The sequence below is a fragment of the Numenius arquata genome, chromosome 5, assembly GCF_964106895.1.
Source record: "Numenius arquata chromosome 5, bNumArq3.hap1.1, whole genome shotgun sequence".
Lineage (NCBI taxonomy): Eukaryota > Metazoa > Chordata > Aves > Charadriiformes > Scolopacidae > Numenius > Numenius arquata.
Genome location: NC_133580.1, coordinates 45116575 through 45139632, shown reverse-complemented (window position 1 = coordinate 45139632; position 23058 = coordinate 45116575). Strand labels below are relative to the sequence as shown.

At 47.5% G+C, this 23058-nt stretch overlaps 1 protein-coding gene across 1 annotated transcript in view; it reads right to left on the bottom strand.

The window, feature by feature from the left end:
• Window positions 1–23058, bottom strand: part of DCTN1 (dynactin subunit 1) — an 83329-nt gene that overhangs the window by 41418 nt on the left and 18853 nt on the right. The window contains exons 3-5 of the mRNA XM_074147691.1: window positions 17107–17355; window positions 12628–12706; window positions 8743–8774 (exon numbers count right to left, since the gene is read on the bottom strand). Of these exons, the coding sequence (XP_074003792.1) occupies window positions 8743–8774; window positions 12628–12706; window positions 17107–17334 (339 nt within the window). The 5' untranslated portion in view covers window positions 17335–17355. The remainder of the gene's footprint in view (window positions 1–8742; window positions 8775–12627; window positions 12707–17106; window positions 17356–23058) is intronic.

Genomic DNA, 23058 nt, shown 5'->3' with positions numbered 1-23058 from the left:
GGCAGTAGCTGCTCTAATGAACCAACTCCTCTTCTAATGCACATCTCAGTTTTCTAAATCTAGAACATATAAATTCTTTCCACATCCAGGATTCAATAAACACCAACACGGGGCTGGCCACACCTTCTAGAGCCACCGTCTTAAGCAGAAGCAACAGATGAGAAAACACAGTCTGACAATGGAAAAAACAGGTGTCAGATCCTTTAGAAGCGTTCCATGATATGTAAGAGAAGTTACTTATCCTAAAGCCATGCAAAGTAACACGGAGCTTTTAGCACCAACACAGATAAGAAGATTGCTGAATCTCCTCTCGGTTTGGAGCAGGAGCAGCCTGTGATGCTGCCGGGGTTAATTCCGGCTCATTTACATGGTACCACCAGCTTGTGGCGCCAGATGCTGCTCAGCTCACAGCTCTGAAGGTTCGCTGGGCCCTCCCTTGATCAACAGCAAAAATAACCACAGTTCTGCAGCACGGACCTTGCTGCAAGTTCCTGTCAGTGTCCCTCAGAGACATAAAGAACTGCCACGACAGTTTGTCAGCTGGCCAAGAGGAATGCTAGCCATGTAAAAATCTGTGCACAGGTTCATTTAGACCCTTTTGTAGGACATGCTTTCGTCAGTTCAGATGTGAGGCACGTTTTATGAGATAATCGGATTACTCTTTCCTTTAAAGGATTAACAGGGCTTGGGCTGGCCCCTCTTCTTCAAAAAGAAACCATCTGGAACCAGATCGCTCCATGCCCTCATCAGACTGAAACAGGCCATCTGCTCCCCGCACGGAGACCCCGCCGATGAACCCAGCTAATGACCAGGCACAATGACAAACAGGAGGACAAGAATCAGAGCAAGATCAAATGCCCAGCAGAGAGGGAGATGAAGCCATGCTCATTACAGAGCTCAAAACAAAACACTTGAGCATCCAGCTCCGGCACATGAAATGCCAGCTGGGACAATGAAAGGAACGGGAATGTTACTGATGCTGGGACAAAGCCAATCCATTAGAGGGTGTGGGGGTGGGAAACAAAACAGGCATCAAACTGGCTTTAGCTCATGCTGTTACAGGATAGGTGACCTGCGGTGAGAGAGAGCACCCTTGGACATGAGAGTTATCATCATGGTCACACAGCTCAGGCATACGGGGACAGTGCTGGATGTGTGTTCCCACTCTGGAGAAGGGCTCACTGCCACTCACACTTGAGCTTGCAGCAAACACAACCAACAAACCTGCGGGACCAACCCTCTCCCACCTGCCACCAGTTAAGAACTTGCTCCCTGCTTTGGCTGACCTGGGACTCTCCGTGCTCAGTGTCTCTGAGGGTCTCCAGATACAAACGGGTAATGCAGATGAACCTGTTTCACCTGTGAGCTGCAGACACCTCTGTGGGGCCCGTCCCCTTTCAGCTGGATGATGCTGCCGGTGGGATCAGGATGCTGGGAGCAACTGTCCAAACTGTCCGGTACAGGATGGTGGAGGCCGAGCCAGGCAGCTGGCACAGCTACGTTAGACAGACAAGGTGGGACTAGACTAGATAGGTGGGGAAGGACACCTGAGGAATACTCTGCTCTGGTTGCTGTCCCAGGCTCCTAACACCCACAGCTCAAGGACTCCCTGAGCCAAATACAATTTACGTGCACTTTGTCTTTCTTCAGATTTAACTTGGAGGAACGTGTCCAGCCTTTCTCTGCATCCCTGAAAGCCCTTAGCACCCTCAGCATCCCGGGGCAAGAGTGGCAGAGTTTCGTCACTCACGGGGTGACAAACTAGCCCCTCTGCCTGCGCTGAGCCTGGGGCGGCAGCTCCCACCACAGCCCGGGACAGCAGACCCAGCACCTCTGTCTCACTGGAAGGTGACACTGTGTGACACAGCGTAACCCCAGGCACTTCAGCAAGAGAGGAGACAGGCTTGCTGACCACAGGGTCAGTGAAAGGTCGACCCAGGTAGCACAGAGGAGATAAAGGAACACACAACCCATTTCACTCCAAAAATCAGGATAGAAACACCCTCTCACTGCTTTTAAAACAGGCATTTGGGTGGTGTTCCTCCCACCACACCCAGCACACCAGCAGCCTCAGCAGGGGCTGGCAAACCCTTCTGAGACAGGCCAGCAGCTCCCCGCGTGCCAGGGGACAGCCTGGACCACCAGCTCCTGACCAGCCGCTGGCGGCACACAGGGCAGATGCCGATGTGAGGAACGAGGACACCCCCTGACACCCTTCATCCCTGCACCACTACACGAAGTGTCACAGCTAATGGGAAGGACTTCCCGGCTTGTTGCAGTCCCAGAGATGGCACAGCCAGGGTCCCTCCAATGGGGGCTGCCACCCCTGGCAATAGCACAGTCCACGCAACCCACAGCAAAGGCCAGAACAGCCATGACCTCAGGGGCAAGAGGCCCCACTCCACCGCTCCCCATGAGCTCAAAGACAGTAGCAAAACCAAGGCAAATGGTACAAACAGAGAGAGGGACAATAGCTGAGAGGATAAAGACCATCTGGCACAAAAAAAGCAGCAAGCAGCAGCTTTTAATACGATTAAAGTCTATATTTAACATGCAAAGAGCTACCTTAATTCTCATGAATAAGGACTTATCTGCTAATTATGTTAGTTATTTTGTGATCACACCAACCGGACTGCAATTTTCACGCACTTGTGCAAGGTCAAGAGCTGTAAAGGAGGGGGGTGGAGAGCTGCCAAGTTTATTAAAGGTCAAAAAAATTAAATTCTGAGGCGACATCAACAAAAACAAGGCACTGGCCTGCCCCTCTTCAGAAGAGCTGTGATGTACCTGTCTGAGCCTGTCTCCACGCATCGCTAGTCAGGACGGGTTCTCTGGACAGCTATTATCATACAACCACTTCTCTTAAAAGCAATACACAGCCAAAGCTCTGAGCAGATGGCAGCGTACGTACGGCAACCTGCTGTCAACCTAACTGACTGGGAACCACGGGGATGGAAAAGTAAAGAAACAAAACATTCGAAACGGGAAGTTCTTCCCATCAAGCTACGACAAACAGCTGGGTACAAGTCAGAGTCGCATGCAGAACTGGAGCAGTGACCGAGACGCAGGACAAATGCCTGCACAGACACCCAGGAAGCCTCAGAGACATGCAGAGACCTCGGACTAGAGGGGTCATGGAGGGGCTCAGGAGAGAGGGCTCTTCCTGGCCATCCCCCTACAGTGCCTTGGCAGCTTCTCCTTGTGCTTCTGCATTGCTCCTCACCTGCAGACTTTCCACAGACAAACGCTGCTGTTTGGATCATCTCTCCACCCAAAAATGGAAATGAAAGTGGCTGGAAATAAAAGATGTGGCAAAGATACCACTGACTGGCATCGCGTACACCAGGACTCAGCAGGTACCATATCACTTTCTCTCTAGTGCTCATACTGTGCCTGTTCCAAGTCTCGAGTGGCCAGATTTGCTTTTCTCTTGGCAAGATTTCCACGGCAAAAAAATATTCTCCCTACAGCCGACAGGAAATGATGATTCTTTGCCAAGATCTTTGTAGTTTTAGTTCATTTTGGTAATAAGTGACACAAAAGATTTTTGGCTTTGCCAAGTGTTATAAACAAGCTGGTTGCGGGAAGGTGCTCTTACCTTGGGAGGAGCATGGGAAGCCGTAGCCCAAGGAGAGGACAAATACCACATATAAGCAAAACAGTGACTTGGAGGCAAGTCACCAAGGCGTATTTCTCAGCAGTATATCCTTTTTCCAACCCCAAACTCCTGGGGTTTGTTCTTTCACTACAGCAGCTCCCTGTTTTACCACTGCTCAGCTACAAGTTAAAACTGCTCACGAGAAAGTTCTTTGTGCAATGTTACCTTGTATTGTTTAGAAACCTGCTGTATGTGGGTCAGTAATGGACCGGATAATGGCCCTGTGATAACACATCTGGTTACCAAAACAAAATTAGAGTTCTAAATGTTTCCTTGTCAGACAGTAAGCACGAGGGAGCACCGCTTGTGCTTCCCACAGCACGTAAAGCACTTAGCCTGTAGTTGGCACCATCAGAGAATCATAGGATATATTAAGATGTTAGTTAAGGGAAAGAGAAGGCAGTGAAAGGCGGGCTGAGATGTGTCATCAGTCCTTCAGGTGGAAGCAGTGACCTGTGAGCTGGCTCTCTGGTGTCCAAGACTTACAGTCAGTTGATGCAGAAACTCTGTGCAGACGCGTTGGGAGCGATGCTGGGCACAGCCCGCAGGGAACACAGTAAGCGGCATCAAGTACCGACTTGAAAACCCAACTGCGGTTCACTGGAACAGCAGAAAATCTCACAACTGAGCAAAAAGCTGGGCTGCTGGCCTCCGTGCCTCCCTCGAGCAGCCATACTGCAATGCAAACCCCTTCTACCACGCAGTGATCCGGGCTCAGAAGCAACCGCTTTTGCTGCATTTACCTCCCGTCTTCCGAGCGAGCTGGGGGCTGGCGAAGGGGAGCGCATGCAATGAGCGAACATGCAATGGTACGATGGAGGCACGGCAGCAATGGGTGACAATGAACTGGGATGCACTGGAGGGCCTTTCATGCGACCAGGAGACTTGGCAACACACAGATTAATTGTCAAAAAAGCACCACCTTTTTAGGTTTCACTCCACGCTGCATGAAGAGGGAATAAAAGGGTACAAAGTTAGAGCTCACATCATATCAACAGCAGTGAGGAGGAGCAATCTGCTTCCTGCTCAAACATTGCAAGTTTCAGAGCTATTCACGGAAGAGAACATTTCTCAAAGAAGTCATTTGGCTGCAAAAATACATACTATCAGAAAGGAAAATATATTCAGGTAAATTTAAACAAATGTAAGAAGGCTTAACAGAAGAAAGCCCACGTGAGGGCTTGTTTTCAACCCTCCAGTTTACTAGCTTTCCTCCCATGTCATTCATCCACCTTCCCCTCCTCCAGCACAGAATCTTTTGAGGTTTCAGAACATATTCAGAAGAAAATAAATTCACTTAATGGTGGCCATCAGCACTTGCAAAGAGGAGTTAAGCAACATACTTAGCTGACTGAAACTTGGAATCCCTGAGGAGGAGGGATCCCATCCCAGATCCAGCTATACAAATACCACTCACTGACCCGCCTTGGATCAGCAAAGCGGAGGAGATGCTGTATCCAACTGTATTTTTTTCCCATATTTTTTCATGGGCACGCTTCCACCACACCTCAGGTCACAAAGACTGCTCACAACTTACAGTAACATCATATTTCGCTTTTAAAATGCAATTCTTGATCACGCCAAGGCAAAGCCCTGCACCGACTGCTGCTCTAAGGATGATGTTTCGTGGCAGCAGGGAGTTTATACAATCGTGCTGGGAAGAGACTGCATTTCATCCAAAGTGTGCTGGAAATCTGTTCCAGTTTCTTGCCACTCAGGGCCCCTCTACCCACAGGAAAGAAGCTCTTTCCCCCATTTTCATAAGTCCCAGTGCCACAGCCCAGTGGAGCAGAGGTAACAACTTCTTGGAAGGAAGCCATGAAGGAGTTTGGGTTTTGATACCGGGATCTCCCAGGATGCAGGAGGGAGGGGTAGAGGATGCCAGGGGACAATGGTCTTGAAGCAGGCACGGGGAGCACACCCCTGCCTCAACCACCGGGCTCAGTGCTGGAGTACAACTTAGTGTCTAAGGAAATTAAGAGGTCGTGGATGATTTTCTAGTTTCAGAGAACATGATGTGGTACCACAGAAAACACACTTTTTGGAGCAGTGTGAAGTACACATTCAAGATGGAAAACACCCCAAATACTGCAGTTTTACTCTCAGCAAGTAGCAGCTCTTCCTTAGACAAACTGTGACAATGGTCACCATGTAGTCAAGCCAACACATATATGGATAAGGCAAAAAAGGATCAAGAGGCCCACAGCCAACTGGAGCCCTCTCCTGCAGACACCCTGGGGTCTGGAGAGCTCAGCCAGCTTTCAAGGGGCAGGAGATAATTCTTCTTGGAGAGGGACAGGCTGCTGCCACACTGCCATGAAGTTCTCTGCTCCTGACTGCTCAGGCTCTGCTAATGCCACAGCCTGCACCCAGAGAGGTTCACCCACCACAAGACAGGAGTAACTCACGCTAACCTCCCCAGGCCCTTGCTGCTTGGACTACAAACCATTTCAGCATCACCTTCACCAAACAACCTCAGCACCCCTTAATAGCTCCAGACAACAAGTGATGCTGGAGAATGCTTGCCCTGGAGCTCAGGTTTTGCATGAGGTAAAACTGTACCCCAAGTGTTCATTTTCTTCCCATCGCTGTAGACTCTCTGCTCAGAGGCAGCGCCTCCTCAAGAGGCAGCAGTTGCCTTTGCTGCCTTCTGCAGTGTGCTGTTATGCTGGCTCGAAGCCAGACTCTTCAGCGTTTGATCAGACTCGCACGCAGGGAACCGGGGACCCCTCATGGTGTGAGCACGTAAAGGACTGAAGTCCCGCAGGATCAGCCCCAGCCCGCTCTGGGGATCCTGCGTTCGACAGGCAGCCAGCTTGCCAGCTGCATCTTCAACACAGCAAAGATACCTGTTTGGGCTGAAATACTGGGCAAGAGGCTCAAAGCATTTTTATTTCACCTCATTTCCATGTTTCTGGGAGGCAGCTGCAGCAGCTCCTGGGAGGAGCTGTGTAATCCAGGAAGGCAAATGGCAAACTGGCAAAACGCAAGTTTGCCTGTTTCTAACACACAAGGCAGAAGACAAATTTGTGTATGCCCATCACAGTGGCATCGCTCAAATTGCCTTCAGGAGCCTGTCACACCATCGACAGTATTTGAAAGGTGGCAGGACATTAATTTTGAACTCTAGCATTTTCCATAGTGATAAACCAGACCGAATGCCCCAGATCACAGCAGTGAATGAAGCAGCAGCATCCCCAGCCCAGAGCTCCATCTACCAAAATGTTTTGCTTCCAAGAGTGGCCAGCATCAAATTCTCAATCTCTTATGCAGAAAAAAAATAAATTGTGACGCTTACAGACAGAAGGTACCACTAGATATTTAGTCTGCGGTTTCTTAAACCTTCTGGGGGGAAACCCTTTTGGTTCATCTCCTTTCCTGCCACCTTCTCAGAATGTGAGCAGCATAAAGAATTTAAAGAACAATTATTATTTTAGCAACCTGATTTCATGAACGCTAAGATTTTTTTTCCACTTCATAAATATTTTATTTGTCTTTCATTACAAATGTTCTGAAACAATTTTAAAATTTTTCTTCCAGTGCTTCACGACTCCCTTTTGCAGCCTTTATTTTAAGGAAGGGTAGTCTGGTCTGACCTCCTTTACAAGGCGCAAGGCGCGCTGTTCAGTTTCACCTAGCAACTCACATATTAATTCCAGTATATAATTAAAGCAGGAAACTAAGTGTTATGCATCACAGGCAGAGAACACAAGGGGAAAAGATACCGCCAGTGCCAGGAGCCCTGGAATGGAAAAGGCCGATCAGACCAGACACATCGGTAGGTAAGTCATGCTCCCCCCTCAGCAGAAAAAGGCACCCCCTGCAAAATCCTCCAAATCCTTATAAATAGGAGGTGGGAGATTTCTTCTCCACCCTCTACTCTGGCAGTCAGCTTGATTCAGACCACAGGCAAGGCATAACCTCCTGGGTATCTGAGCTCAATTAACCCCTGGAGCGCCTCAAAGTGCTGATCCATCACCCATTTCCAGCTGTGGCCAGATCCCGACGCTGCACAGGCTGAGCAGGACCCACACAGGGCTCTGCATCAAGGTGGGAAATGTTTTCCCACTCCCGGTAATTATCTGAAACTTCAGCGCATGAGACTTGCCTTGTAAACTGCCCTAAATCAGAACCGCAGGTGTCACACACACAAGAGGGCAGTATGGAGAAGCCCCTTGTCTCCAGATAAGCTGTTTTCTTTTCCACAGCTGTCTACCCAGAAGATGGACCAGTCCATCCCTGAGAAACATCCAGCTTCTATCCCAAAGCACGCACAAACCAAACTCACTGTGTTGCCCAGCACTACCACACATTCCTCAGTACCTATATACACGCATGGCCATTTTGGTGGTTTTAACCTTAAATATCTATTTAATTGTGCTTGTGTAGGGGTCAAAAGTATTTGAAGATAGGCACCTCCTCCGATTTTCTGTTCCTTAGGAAATACCCATCACATTTAGAAACAACATGTACCCATTTATGCCTCAAGAGCCATTGAGATTCCTGGATAAAGATACTCAGAAGTTTACACTGTTTCTCTGTAAGCCAACAGCGTAAGCCAGAGAAAGCTGACTTCGAATTCCCTGAGGAGTATGCTCTTCCTGCAGGATGTAGGGTCATTATTTAAAGGAACACAGCCAAGAGGCATGCAGGGCATGAATGTTGCAATATTGATTGCAATTAGATAAAAACATGCAATACAGGAAACTGTACTGGGGTTTTATTCCTCAGTAACTTACTGATTTCTGGTCATTAGTTGAAAATTACTTTTTATATGGCCTTGCTTCCCATGGGTTTCAGGAGAAATGCACTTTACCATGGGCATTTTTATTATAGAGCGCTGAACTGAAAAGGGCTAACTAAAGGACAGCCTGGCAAAACTCTGTCTTTTCTGTGTGTTTTGTGTATGTGCGTGTCTCCATGTGCTCTTCTTGCCGGGTTGAAAAATGGAGCTTTTAGAGAGGTGATAAAAGTTAATGAAAAGTCGGGAAGAGTGGCATGCGCAAGTCTGCCTCTTCCACTAATCATACGCTGCAAAGTGAGTTTGTTTCGGCAGCCTGCAGAGTCACGGGCTCAGCACTCACCAGTTTGCTGGCTTTGGTGGCATCCACGGAATCTGTAAAGAAAAACAGAAACAGAACCATGAGCTTTGGCCCAAAGGAAGCCTCTGGCCTGACTCGCATACCAAGTGTCTATGCAGTCCAGCAAGCATCGAGGCATACTGAAAGGACCATTTACGCGTGTTCTTAGGGAAGTGGGCGTGAAGCAGAGACCAGGATAAACCAGGAAATGGTGGTACAATGGGGCACGGGCTTGGAGGAACAGGGGCTCCCTTATTAGACCCGCTGGCACACCTTGAGAAAGCCTTGCATTGAGACACAGGTGGCAGAACTAGGTCAGGCTATGCTGCTTTTCTTGAGTTAAATTACTGCAATTCAGAGAATCCTGAGTCATCTTCAGAGCACTCTCTCTATCGAAAACACACGTCCGTCTAGTGGTCCATACAACCACATCTAATCAGCCGGATTCCAAATGAGAATCTAATGTATCAAGAGAAAGACGGGTCCAGAGACCATTTTACTTCATGCAGCAAAATAAAAAGTTTCCATCCTGATGTGTAGGTAGCCAGGAATCTGAATACGCACAAGGTATATGTATATGAGATACCACTCAGAGACACTCCCAAATCAACCAGCTGTAGCTCTACTCCCTCCTCTCTCCACCTCTGCCCAGGGAACTGTGTGTGCCCCCTCCCTGAGCGGGGCATCCGCAGTCCTAACAGGTCTCAAGCTCAGCAGACCGGTCCTTCCTGTTCCTCAGAGAGCAAACCTCCTGCAGCACAGGTGGCCACCAGGAATATCTGCTCTTGGCCTTCCCCAGGGTGCTAAACTCATCAGGTGCTGGCTGTTACAAGGTGCTCCCATTTTACCATCCTAACAGAGGGCTGATGGAGCACACCGTTACAGAGCCTGGCCATTACGGCAGGACATCAGGTGTCAGCACCGGGTTAAACCCCGCTGATCAAACAAACCCACCCCCCCTGAATTCAGGATTCCTCCCTTGTTCTCTGGATTATTGGTGTGCGAAGTTGGACAGCACAATGAGCGCCACATACATGAGTGTGAAGGAAACAGACTGCATGATCCTGTCCTATGTTTATCAGAGATGAAGGTAACCACTGCATTTAGCAGGTTTGTCTAAATTACATCCTTTGCTCCAGTTCTGGATGTCTGGTAGGTCCGCAAGAAGCTCACAGCCACAGGAGCTGTTTGCCCCCCTCCTCTCCCAGCTGCAATTCCACCAGGGAAATTTTCCAACTGTGGCACTGATCACCCAAACAGCAAATGCTGCAGGAGCATCTCATAAATAAAAAACAGGAGCCACCTCCACTGTGTACCTCACACCTCTGCTAGTCCAGGAGAGGAAGGTGCTGGATCTACGGGAAGAGCAATCTCTGCATCACCCACCGCAGTCAGACTGCAGCAGCCGGCACTGCCGTTTCCATAGAAACTCCTGGCAAGCAGCCGCATCCCAGCACCTGCATCCCTACCAAGGAGCATTGCAGCCAACACCAAACCTGCGTGCCTGGGCTCCCTCTCCTCCCACCACAGGACGCTGAGGGAGCTGGCACCCCAGGACCTGGCCAGTGTCCCCCCACATGCTGGCGACACCCTTCCTGCAACCCCCAAACTCGAGCTAAAAGCACCTGTTTCCCCTCCTGCACGGTGTTCATGGGCCCCTGCCCTGAAACGGGCTCTGAGCAGCAGGAGGCAGAGGAAGCAACACTGATGCTGCACACTGGGAGGGGTAACCTGAACTGCTTGCGTTTTATTCATTTCTCTATCTGAGTGGAAGAACTAGCAGTTGGGGAAAAACGGGCCACAGCATCACCGTAGAAGTTCCTTGAATGCTGCTGGGCAGTAAGAACAAACTTCAGAGTGTACTGAGAAAAGGAGAGAGAGTACTGAAAATATCACAGCGGTGCGCTGTGAGTAAGCAGCCATACACCTCCAGATGCCGCAGTCACTGTTGGTTGCCCCAGAGAAAGGTTTTAAAAGAACCAGAGACAACTCTACAATAGACAGCAGAGATTAGAGCCTTGGAAAGAATTCCACATAATGAGAGGGGAGATGGTGCAGGATTTAAAGATTCTTCGGATGGACATACACAGGTGTAGGGAAATTAAAAGGCAGCAACGTTTGCTGAAGAGCCATGTTACACCCGGAGGTTTGGTTTGTCACTTTTTCTACCTTGTCTCCAGGTAGTTAATGTATTTCTGGTCTCTACGTTACCGTCTGCCAGCTGAAGGAAGCATCAATTGCTACTGAATTCTCAAGATTTTAAGCGAGGGTCTAAAGAGCACTTGTCTTTTCTCCCTAGCTCCTAATAACTGAGGGATGAGGAAAAACCACAGTGGACTCCCAGTACTGGAAGGTTTGTGGCTTTTGCACAGGTTCAGCACCCAAAGGGGCGATGTCCACTAACATACATTCAGAAAGCCGAGACGTACAGGAGCAGCAGGGGAAAAAATGCTTGCACAGCTCCACACAAGCACCTTATTCTAAACAAGTACAGAATTGTAACAAGGAAAACTGAATTTTCAGCTGGAAAGACTGAACTGAGAAAGAGTGAAAAGATCATATAAACATGAAGGAGTATTTTCATAGACTATTAATATCAAGTACATACAAAGAACAGGCTGAAGTTGCACATGAAGGACTAGGCTTTCTTGCGCTCTGGAAAAGAAAACACTCGGACTAGCATACTAAGCAGAAAAGTTTCCATTTTTTTTGCATTAAAAACCGCACCCTAAATTAAAACTGGCTTGCTTTAAATGTTTTTCTGTTCAGCTGCACATGCTAATTGGAGGATCCAAAGCAGAGATGAATTAAAGTGGTGGGGTTGTACCAACCCCAGGCTCTCCACAGCGGCAGTGAGCTGTTGGAGCCTGGAGCTCTCTTCAGCAGAAGGTGACGGCAAAGTGCCAAGGGACTTGAATGGCAATTCAAATTTCCCTTCCACTTATGGGACAGACAAAATTAACATCTCATGGGAATATCCCCCTCCTTTGGCTAATTATCTCACCCCCTTTCTGATGCCTTAGGGCACATTTCATGCAGCTGAAGGGTAGATTTCATTTTACCAAGTGAAGGGGAATTTTAATTTCTACTGGTCAGGAGAGGGGAAAAAACAACAACAAACCCAACTCTATTCTGAACCACTAAGCACATGTTCAACAAATGCTTCACTCACAAGAAATCCCCAGCTTGGCACACATCACCGACAGACCATCCAGGACAGGAAGCTATCAGAGCTTTTTCCACAAGCTCCTAGGATCCCTAAGTGTACCACTAAATAATCACTCAACAAAAACAGACCTCAATGGGAGGCAAGCCTGTCAGAAGGAGAAAAAGAGCAACCCACGAGGTACCAAACAAAGGGAGCTATTGCAGAGTGGCCTGAGAAGGGGAAAAGCAGAAGGAACACTCAACGCTGAGCAGAAAGCATTCACTGCCAGAGAGGTGGGAAACAGGCACAGCCTCAAACAGCTAGTGACCTGTAAGCTGCAATTTCACAGTGTCAGAGCAGTTCAAATCTTACTTCCATGTGCCCACCCCTCAAGGAAGGATTTCCCACCCCTCCAGGAAGGGCTTCCTACCAGACAGACTTTCATAGTAAGGACAGAGCTGCCTGGAACAACTTTTCCATGCCGTGCTTCCTTCAGTGATCCCCAAAGACTACATAGGACCTTGCAGAGAGGACAACGGGAGAGGTGGAATAGCTGGGGTGGGGTGACCATGTATCCAAACCAGGGACAGAGCCCTGGGAATACCTGGTATCACCCCTCGGCAGCCAGCCCCCACCTCCCCAGCGTGTGTGTAACCCCTGACATATGCTCAGTAGTGGAACCTCATCTGGTCCAGATCAAGGGAGAGATGAGGTTTTGGGGCAGAACGGACCAGTCGTACCTCTTTTGGGAACTTTCAAGGCAGCAGATTCTGGTGTTTCTGGGGACGTTGTATCAGCTCCATCTTCAAAGACTTGGATCTGGGAAAAAAGTATAACAACTATCATTACAAAAAAAAAAAAACAAGCCAGAAACAGAACGTTATCAGAAAACAGGTCCATTTTGGTAGCAGATTTAAACAGTGCAGACTGCATTTTTTTTTTTTTTGCAAAGATTTTTAATTTAGTCATTCAAGCTGAGCTATCCAACCATCCTCCTTCCACAGGCATCCTGAAAACAACAAAATGTTCTTTATTCACACAAGGAATACAGAATATTCACATAAAGAATAAATAAAGTCAAACTTCAGACTCCAACAGCCCAGAACATCTTTAACAGTTCCACTATCATTCTACACAGCAATCAGTTCACAAACCTTGGTCTGACAGTTATTTTAAGTCGCTGACAACTTGACAGAAAGCTCATTTTTTATTTTTCTGTGTTGTCTTAGCAAAAATTATTTAAAAACTCTTCTTTCTCTTCATAAGGAAAACTACTTTTCTCTGAAACAGAGAACTTCAGTGACTCAAAATACCAACAGAGGGGGGTTTGTTTTGGTTTTTTAATCTAAAAGCTGCCCAGTTCTCTAGGGAACCCCAGGAAGCACACACAGGGAAACTTTCAGGTCTGAGCCATGTTAAGCTATCTAAGGGTCGAAGGGTTTAAGCCTATCTCTCTGTTAACTACTTTTGCACACATTTTTGCCTGATAAATATAGAAAATAATGCTGGAAAGGATTAGATCACTTCTTGACAACCATCCCTTCACCTTAGAAGATCAACAGTGCCTGAACTGTTCCTTACAGGTATTTGCCCTATCTGTTCCAGGAAAATCTGAGAGCTCAGTTTAAAAATAAAAATAATCTGCAAACCCGTCAGTCACATTTTTCATTTTGGGAAGATGCCCAAGTACCAGAAAGACATTCTTAAATTAAAAGGAGCAAGGAGACTGAGCAAAATTATGCCACAGAAATCATGGCAACCGCACCAATGCCGAGAGTATTCAAACCACAGTTTTAAGAGTGAGGACAAGGCAAGTGCCCCCCGGAAAATGAGCATCTGACACAGCCAGGCCCACCCCATCTTCAGAGCGACTTGGAAACACACAGATTTTCACAACATCTCACTAAACACAGCAGCATGACAAAACCAGACCTAAGGACTATGGAAACAGGATCCCAGGGGATCTGCTGCACCAGGTCATGCACAGGAGTTTATCCAAACCGAGGGTGAGACTTTGAAAGGTCTTGGGGTTTTCCACCGGGTATGACTCAGGTGCCAACGTCAGACTTACTGGGAGATGGCTAATGACAAGAAGGCGGCAGGGACCAGCACAGGGCTGGCTTTTGGGTTAGATTGGGGAAGTGCAACAACATGCAAGATGTGCTGCAGAAACAGATTTAAGCTGATGAGCTCCTCTGCCAAGCAGGAGCAGAAAAGAAGCTCCACTTGGTGTCAAAATCTATGATAATGTTTCCACACACCATAAAAGAACACTCGTGTTCAAAATCACTAGCCCAAACACAAGTCCCAGGCAGGCAAAATTGTTGGTTGCCAACAAAAAGGTTGCCAAAAGATAAGGAGCAAACACTTGGTCGGAAATGCCTGTCTGTGTTGACACAGCTGCTGGAAACAGTGCTCCAGCCCTCTGCTAACTGGAAAACAAGCAGGGAGGGGATGGTCAGAAGCAGAGATACAACAGCCCCTCCGCAGCCCGCTCCCAGTGTGGCACCCACCCCCTGCTCCGCAGACAGCCAACATGGCCCCAGCTCAAATCTTTCAAATCTTTGAAATCTTACATCAGTACATCCACAATAAATTAAAAGAATATTGCTAGGCTTTGTTGATGCTGGTATTACTAGTGCTTATTTTGTGAGATGTATTTTTAAGTGGAGGGGAGAACAGGAAGTTACTTATCTTGGAAATTCTTAAAAACACTTTACAGGTGTTTAACAAGAGGTGTTTGTATTGATGCAGGAGATCTGCTTCATAAGCAATGAGAAAAACATTTCTCATTTACAAATTATTTTCCCCTGAGAAAAATGACTTATTATTGACATTCAGTGGTCTGACACCTTGTGTTACCACAGGAAAGCCACCCGCTATGCTGGGGAGACCTAGAAATGAAATATGGGAGGAAGCAGTAGACAGATTTACAGAGGAGAGCACAAGCAGAGCATTAACTCTGCTGAAAGGGAACCCTGCCATTTTCCATTTCTATCTTAAACCCGGTTCTTGAAAAATTAATGCCCAAACCATAATGGTCACTTAGGTGACTGGCCACTGATACCCTGGGCAGCTTTCTCCACCACCTCTGCCGGTCTTCTGTTTTGGTGCAAGCTGACTGACCAGCTCACTAAGCCCTCATGCTGGAAGCCCTCTGGGAAGCTGCGCTCTGGAATAAGAGCTTGAGAAAAAAGCTGGAGAGCCCAGAGCCACGGCCCTGCGCCTATTCAGCAGCTGCTGAACAAGGCAGGCACAGGAATTGCTGTGATTTGCAATCCCTGCTGGATACGCTCCTCAAAGACTCTGCTCCCCTGTGCTCACCAAGTTCACCTTTCCACACACGTCACAGTTTCAGAGGGACGGTGAGTGCTACTGGCACTGGTGCATCTTCTCCGCACACGCACACACCAGGGATTTGCTTGTCGCAGGGAAGAGTGGGCAGAGAAACTACTTACCATCACTGTGGAAAAGCAGCTTATTTTTAAGCAAACTGAGCGCTCCTCAGTTGATGACACACAAGAAAGACCCGAACCATTTCAAAACCAAAGCGAGAAAGAAGAAACACAGTGAGAGGTGGCTGTCAGACCCTGGAGCAAGCCTCAACCCTCCTGAACCAGCTCCCTTGGGCCGGCTCCTGCAACCCAGCAGTTTTTGAGTCCCAGGAGAAGACACTATAGAGCACCCTTCAGTTTGACCCCCAAATTACCCAGTGCAAAGCCATACACATGAACCTTAGCACCACCACCCTGCCATTGCCAGCAGATGAGATGGAAACTCCTCTGAAGGCCGCAAGGGAGCATAGCAACACTGACCTGCCCACGCCAGCACCATGGGACACGTGTACCACTGCACGTCACCAGACGTCCGATGGGTGCAGAGGGCCCACACTACACCTGGAGCACAGTAACTGCCCTGGTCTGCCAGCACTTGGGTTTTTACAAGTGCTTGGTGGGCAGAGACCTGCCAACAGGCTGCCCTGTGTGCTGAGCTCCTCTCCAGCTACCCGGCCTGGGAGATGCGTGTCCTGGTCCTGCAGATCAGAACTTTTAATTGTAAACTTCTGCGTTCACTTCTCCAGCTGGCAGGCCCGGCTGAGCGACAGACCAGTGAAGCAGCCCGCAGAGAGCATTCAGCTCTCACTGGTGATCCATTACTGCACTCCCTGACCAGGTGTGAACTGAAAGCCCTTCTGATGACCAGGACAGAGGATGCTGGGATCCACCCCAGGACTACTGCTCCTAAAACCCCTTATTTCGTGTTCAGCTTCCCCCACGCTTCCTCAGTCACCCACTGCTAATGTCCTGGAAGTGAGTCACCACGTCTGGTGGGGCAGCAGGAGGGTCTGTGGGAGTGGAACGGAGCGCTCTCCATGCTCTGCTGCTGAGATGCTGCAGGGTGGAACTTAAACCAGTCATTTTGTGCCAAGGAAGGAGAAAAGGAGCTGAATGTCTCTCACCGTGACACCATGCTTGGAGCACATCAACCTGTGGGACTCAAGAAAAGTGTCTCTTTGCTATGCTTGTGCTGATGAAGATTACACAGAAGAAATTAAAACGCGAGACTTGTTTTGTAGATAACCAAGCTTCTAGTTCCTACCTACAATACATGAAGAGCAAAATCTCAACAACTAAACAGAAATCACATATTTTATATACTTTAAGGTAAACATTCTTTAATTAAAATTCTCTAACTTTACTTCCAGGCAAACACCCGGACATTGGTCCCAAACTTCATCTCCTACGGACGATGCAGCCAGTAACTTTGAGGCAGCGACAGCCAGCAGACTTTACTATTCATTTTGGAGGCAAAATCAAACCATTCCACGCTCTCTGGAATTCACCAAACTTTTTTTCCACCCAATTCATCTGAAAATATTTCACGATGATCCCATAAACTGGGCTAATCAAGACACTCAATGAAAGGCGCAGAGAAGCTGCGTGTCAGACTGGAACAAACCCCAGCTCTGGCAGGAGCCCAGGCTCCGGGCGAGGCTTCTGTCTGCATTTGGAGCTGTTCTGTTCCCTCATACGATGGAAGATGAAGAGTCCCAGAAACTATGCTCTCTCTAGGAGCGAAGGAAACTTATTTTCTCTCTCCCCACCTGGGTGCAAAGGGCCATTTTCCTCTATTTAACCAAGCAATCCATTAGCCATGCATACCCAAGACAAGCCCAGCAAGCAGAGGCCATCACAGGGCATGCGCAGAGGGAAGCGTACCTGAGACTGCCGCACAAAGATGCCGTGGTTTTCTTCGCAGGTGAAGTATTTTCTGCCCTGCACGGTCCCATCGTTCTTGCCCTTTGCTTCATCCAGGATGACACCGACCCACTTTCCCGTGGCAAACAGCGTGGCACCGACATAAGCCACGGTGCCACGGTGCCCCTTCCCAATGACTTCGACTCTGGAGCCGACCTTCAGGGGCTTGCTGCCCGCTTCCGCGCTCATCCTGGTGCCGGTGCTGGATGCCTGACAACAGAGAGGAGAAGCACAGCAAGTTAAACACAGCTGGTGCCGACAGACAGACCCACGGTTCGGACATTGGTGTCTCATTCCCCTCCAGCAGCACCCTTCACCCAGCACATGGCCACCCACAGCCCAAGGGGTCTATTCCCATTCACCTCTGCTGCCCTTTCTCTTCAGGAGCCAGCAAAAGGTAATTCCTTCCACTAAAGCTGCCAAACAGGAATCACAAACAATGGCAAAACCCAGTATTAACTATTACTCTTCAGTGTTTAATAGACACACTGGGCTCACAAACCCAATTTACAAGGTTTTTATAAGCTTTGGTGAAAAAAACCCACAACTGTTAAGTGGCAGGTGTTAGCGCAGTCATATTTGCCTTAATCTACACTTCCTCTGTCCTTTTTTCATTACATTAAAAAGCGCTTACAGCTTTCCAGCCTCTTGCGTTACATGCTTGGGAACAGAAAACCCATCTCCGATACAGTTTACTTTCCTGTTTACTTTTTTATTGTCAGAGTTCAAGACGACCTGGTGGACCACCACTGGCTGCAGAGCTCAACCACCCACCCACACCAGTTTCCCTGCGTTTATGGGACCCCCTCTGCGCCAGGACTCTGGGGTACCCACTGTAACAACGTTTCCTTCAGGATGCTGAGGAGCAGAAAATATTGGTGGTAAATTCATTAGGGTTTCAAGGCATTATCATTGTAAACATTAATCCACATTTAAATTGCGGAGTGCGTCATTAGATTTCAAGCTTACCATTTCTGACGTGCACCCCTCTGTTTAGGTAAATTTAACCACATCAATCAATTATTTTAGACCATCAGTAAGGTGATAGCTGTGAGGAACTACATTAATGCACTTGAGACCCTCAGTCTTAAATTCTAACAGAGTTTGTAAGGGGCGGGGGGGCAGACAAGTAAGGCATCAGGATCTTCCCCCCCACCTCCAATGCCTCCTCCTCTGAAATAAGCCCAGGTAAAATAGATCAAGTTTATACTATATTGCCATAGAGCTAAATTAAGTCTATATTTTTAACTGTTTAAAAAATAACCTCTCCACAAATTTTGACGCATTCAGAAGGCTACCACTTTTAAACACAATTAAGATGTAGAGGGGGTGTCTGACTGCCCTGCTCAGTTCAAGTTCATAGTTCAATCCAACACTGCAGCGTTGTCCTTCCAGCGGTCTCTATAACAAAGCACGCCTGGCATTTACATCATCCCATTTGTCAGTAGTTCTGTTTATTGTGTAGAAAATATTTTGTTTTGATTGCTGCTGGGCTTGGCTTCGGTGAAAGAATATACTCTTTATTCAGATGAGAACAGAAGGCTGCTTTCACTCCCCCAAGCCACGACACAGAAAACAGCTGAGAAAGGGCACTCTCAAGCTGATGGACGTGAAGACAAGTTTCAGCAGCAACCAGACACCAAGCGGGGTTTTCTGCAGCTGCAGGGGCAGGTAGACCTCAGCCTGTCCCAGGAACCAAGCGTGTTTTGAAAGCTTCTGGCTGGCACATGCAGAAACCCGAATCACTACTGTTAGCAGACAAAGCAACAAATTATTGCCTCCCTTTGCATACTGATGTACTGGGTTTGAATGCAGAACATACCCATCATGCTCAGGAGGTTTTGTGACTAAGAACTGTGGTGCCAGTTTTCCACACAAAGCCGAATTCCAGTTTTCATCCAAATACAACTGGCAGAAATCAAAAGTGCAAAATAATCTTTTAATAAAAAAAAACAAAATGAATCACCATTTTCTAGCCAATAAACAAAAACAAGACATCAAATCTAAAAACTTATGCTACATACTGAAATAAATATCTACCAAAATATTGGATCCTTTCAGCTGTCAGAAGGACTAGCAACAATATTCTGCAAAATACTCGCAGCAGCAAAATCAACATGTCCCACGTTATACAAAATGAGAGCAAAACTCATAAGAAAACAAGAACACTAAAGGAAAAGCAAGATTCACCATTGAAATAGAAAACTTCCTGCTCAGTGATTTAAAAAAACAAAAAAAAAGAAAAAACCCCACACAAAAACAATCGCTTCCCTTTTTATCCATCCTGGTTTATATTGGCCAGTTTAGTTTCTGGTGGCTGTGGGCAGCTGCAGTGCAGGGAAGATCTATAGGTGTGTGAAATGCCGCGAGCTGGGAATTGGAGCTGCGCGGCTGTGGGTGCCCCCTGCCCGGAGAAGGGCACAGATCCCTGGGGATAAGGGGTCTTACACTGGTCCTAGCAGTTAAACCGTGGTGGAAAATCCGTTCTACAAGTGCGTTCACACACGACTTCAACATGTGTGGGGTAAGGTGAAAAGAGAGAATGCGCTTACAGAGGAAATAAGGAAGCAAGATTATAAACTGAAGAAATCAGACTTGTACCATCACAGTGTTGTCTCTGGCCAATTTGATAAATAATGTACCTAATTAACAGAAGCAGGTAGGTTTACTGCTAATTCACAAGGTAAAACTGTCATGTTGTCTTCCCATGGAAAAGTCCTGCAGACCCTTTTTTCAAATCACAGTGTTTAGATTTTCGTTATTTTAATGATAACATATCCCAGCTCAGGCTCAGCTTGCACTGGTGACTTTCCAAATCACGAGACTGGGATGTTTCTTAGGTAACTTCTGGAGATGCTCCCGGACACTCCCTCGCAGCTCCACGGCCAGGACAGGAACACAGGCTGCAAAGCAGGACAAACTCAGAAACACTCGTGCCAGCAGGAGCACGACCAAGGAGGCAGCCGGCATCAGGAACCGGCAGGCAAAAGCTCAGGGAGATGTTTCAGGAGGAGTGGAGCACAACTTGCAAGAACCAACCTCTCCGCTGCATTGAGTGGGACGAGACAAGAGCCTGGGAGCACAGAGATAACCTAGCCAGGTTTCACCAGACAACCTCACAGACAATTTCATTTTTATTTTTCTATAGCATCAGTCCATAGAGCGGTAGCAGATAAACTGGCCTCAAAAATCAACTATTTCACCATCTCTGGCTGCAGCAACATCACAGTTGGTGTTGTGGGTTGCACGTGGGTGTCTGGGGAACGCCTTCTGCAGAGGACTTGCATGGGAGCTGCAGGAGAACTTGTCTTCCCTGCATCTTTTTCAAAGCATAATCGGAGTAAACACATATATTAACAGTAACCAAAACACCTAGATTTTTAAGCAAACAGATACAGGATACAGCAAGGCTCCACATTGCAGCTTTTCTGACAGCAGAAATAATCTAGGAGGCTCCTGACATCTTTCCTCCACCTTCTTGCCCATTCTGTATCATGGATGACCAACTTACCAAGCGCACCACCCCAACCGATTTTAAAAACGCCATTCCTCAAGCAGGTTTCGAGGTGGTCACAGACAGACACCCACCACAAGGAAGGGGCAGGCAGCAGAGGTGGAGGTGAGAAGTCTCGTAAGCCAGATTTACCAGTTTGAGGCAATTATCAGCGGAGCCACAGCAGAAGATCACACGACCAATATCTCAGGGCTGCTTTCCTTCTCGTCAGCAGTCACATAAATTCTCCAGGGAAGAAAAACTGGGACTTTGCATGGAAAAAGAATTTCCTGAATTTTTTTTTTAAACCACAAAAGCTCTTCAGGGCCTGTTTTACAAATTATGAAGCAGAGATGCATAATAAAGAAAGCAGCACAGCTTTGTTCCTTGCAAAACCATCTCCAGAGACCATCCCCTAAGAATTAGCAGCAGACTCAAATGAGTGAATTACCTCATCAGCCTATTTGGAAGTTCCACCACATTTCACTTGCAATATGCTCCGGCACAGATTCTCTGCCACGGCAACTCCTTTCCATGCCTACAGAGGAGCCAGCAGTCCTTTAACAGAAAGAAAAGACCTTTTTCCCCTGCATCAAACCACCCTGAGATTGCAGCGAGCTACCTAATTAGCGCAGCAGAAAGAAACTAACACCAGACTTTACTGAAAAAGAGAGTAAACCCATCGTGCAGATGAGCACCTGGCAAGCCCTTCGCACCCTGGCTGTCCTGGCACCAGAAAGCCTCTCCTCTGCAGTGAAGCAACTGGAAAAATCAAAATGCAGGTAAAAGCCTCCAAGATGCGCAGTTTTCCCGACTATGAATAGATACCCAGCTCAGGATTCTTCTCTGTAGTGGCATGAAAGGGTAGACCAAAATAATTTACATTACCACAGCAAAACACAAAATTATGCAAATTACTGTAAATCTGCTGAGTAGTCTGAAAAAACTGCCAACTCAGGTAGTGTTCCCTTTTAAAGATTCATTTTAAATGAGTTCTAGCATTTTCATTAGCAAATAAGACAGAGGGCTTTGTATTTCTTCTCTACAGATCCAGACACACAGGCAAAGCCTTTGAAGGTTACTTTTTACATGGTAAAACAACTGAAAATCCTTTAGGTGCCACAAAACTCCAGTTTTCTCACTGGAGGCACCCACAGAGAACCAAGAGAAGGGGCTGTGGATAATTTCTGTCCTTTATTTTGGGCAATATCCCAGGCAATCAGCCCCTCCTCGCCATGGGGTGGTGGTGCCATACCCTGGTGAATGTGGCTGTCCCAATGCCTGCAGGTGAGCCAAGCCCTCCAGGTCATCTCCGCTGGCAGAGACAGGAGCTGGGAAAATAAATGGCTTTTGATATGCTCTGGCAGGTAATTTATCACTGCAGAATTAGGTTCTGACTAAGCCTCCAAATCATAAACATAAAAAGGCTTTAAATTACTGGAGGTGTTGACCTAAAAAATAAACACACACATATAGACAGCCGTCCCAGCTGCTGTGTCCCAGGAAATCCCAACAGGCACTTAACTGCAATGAGCAGTCCGATCCTGGATGAAGGACACTTTTTCCATCATACTGCCTACTCCTGCAGTGTGTCTGGATGTAGCTTTGGCACATAGCTGTGTTTCTGTCCCAGGAACAACAGAACTTCACCCAAAGCTGCTGGTCAATAAAACCAAGGAAATTCAGCCTTTGGCATCCGCTCCCATCTCTAATGTTTGCATACTTCAGAGGGAGGAACTGAAGTCTAGAAAGCACTATCATACCACTTTGGAAAAAAAAGAAAAAAAAAAAAAAAAGAAAGAAAAAAAGCTTAAGAACAACATATTCTAGGGCTGAAACACTGGAGAAGAGAAGGCTCCAGGGAGACATTATAGTGGACTTCCAGTACTTAAAGGGGGCCTACAGGAGAGATGGGGAGGGACTCTTTATGAGGGAGTGTAGCAATAGGACAAGGGCTAATAGTTTTAAAATGAAAGAGAGAAGATTTAGATTAGAAATTAGGAGGAATTTCTTTACTGTGAGGATGGTGAGACGCTGGAACAGGTTGTCCAGAGAAGCTGTGGGTGGCCCATCCCTGGAAGTGTCCAAGACCAGGCTGGATGGGGCTTTGAGCAACATGGTCTAGTGGGAGGTGTGCCTGCCCATGGCAGGGGTGTTACAACTTGATGATCTATAAGGTCCCTTCCAACCCGAACCATTCTATGATTCTATGTAAGTCAAAAACAACAGTCAAACGAGCTCCTTTCCCTCACTTACCTCCTCCTTTCCCAGTAAAGCCCTGCCCAGACCAAAGAGAGCATCTCCCTGCAGACACTGCCTGTATCTCAACGGGGTGAGAGCATTTGTAAAGCAACGTTCCTTTCTCACCTACCCAAGTGGGGCCAGCAGTGAACAGGGCACAGTAAGGACTTCACCAGGTC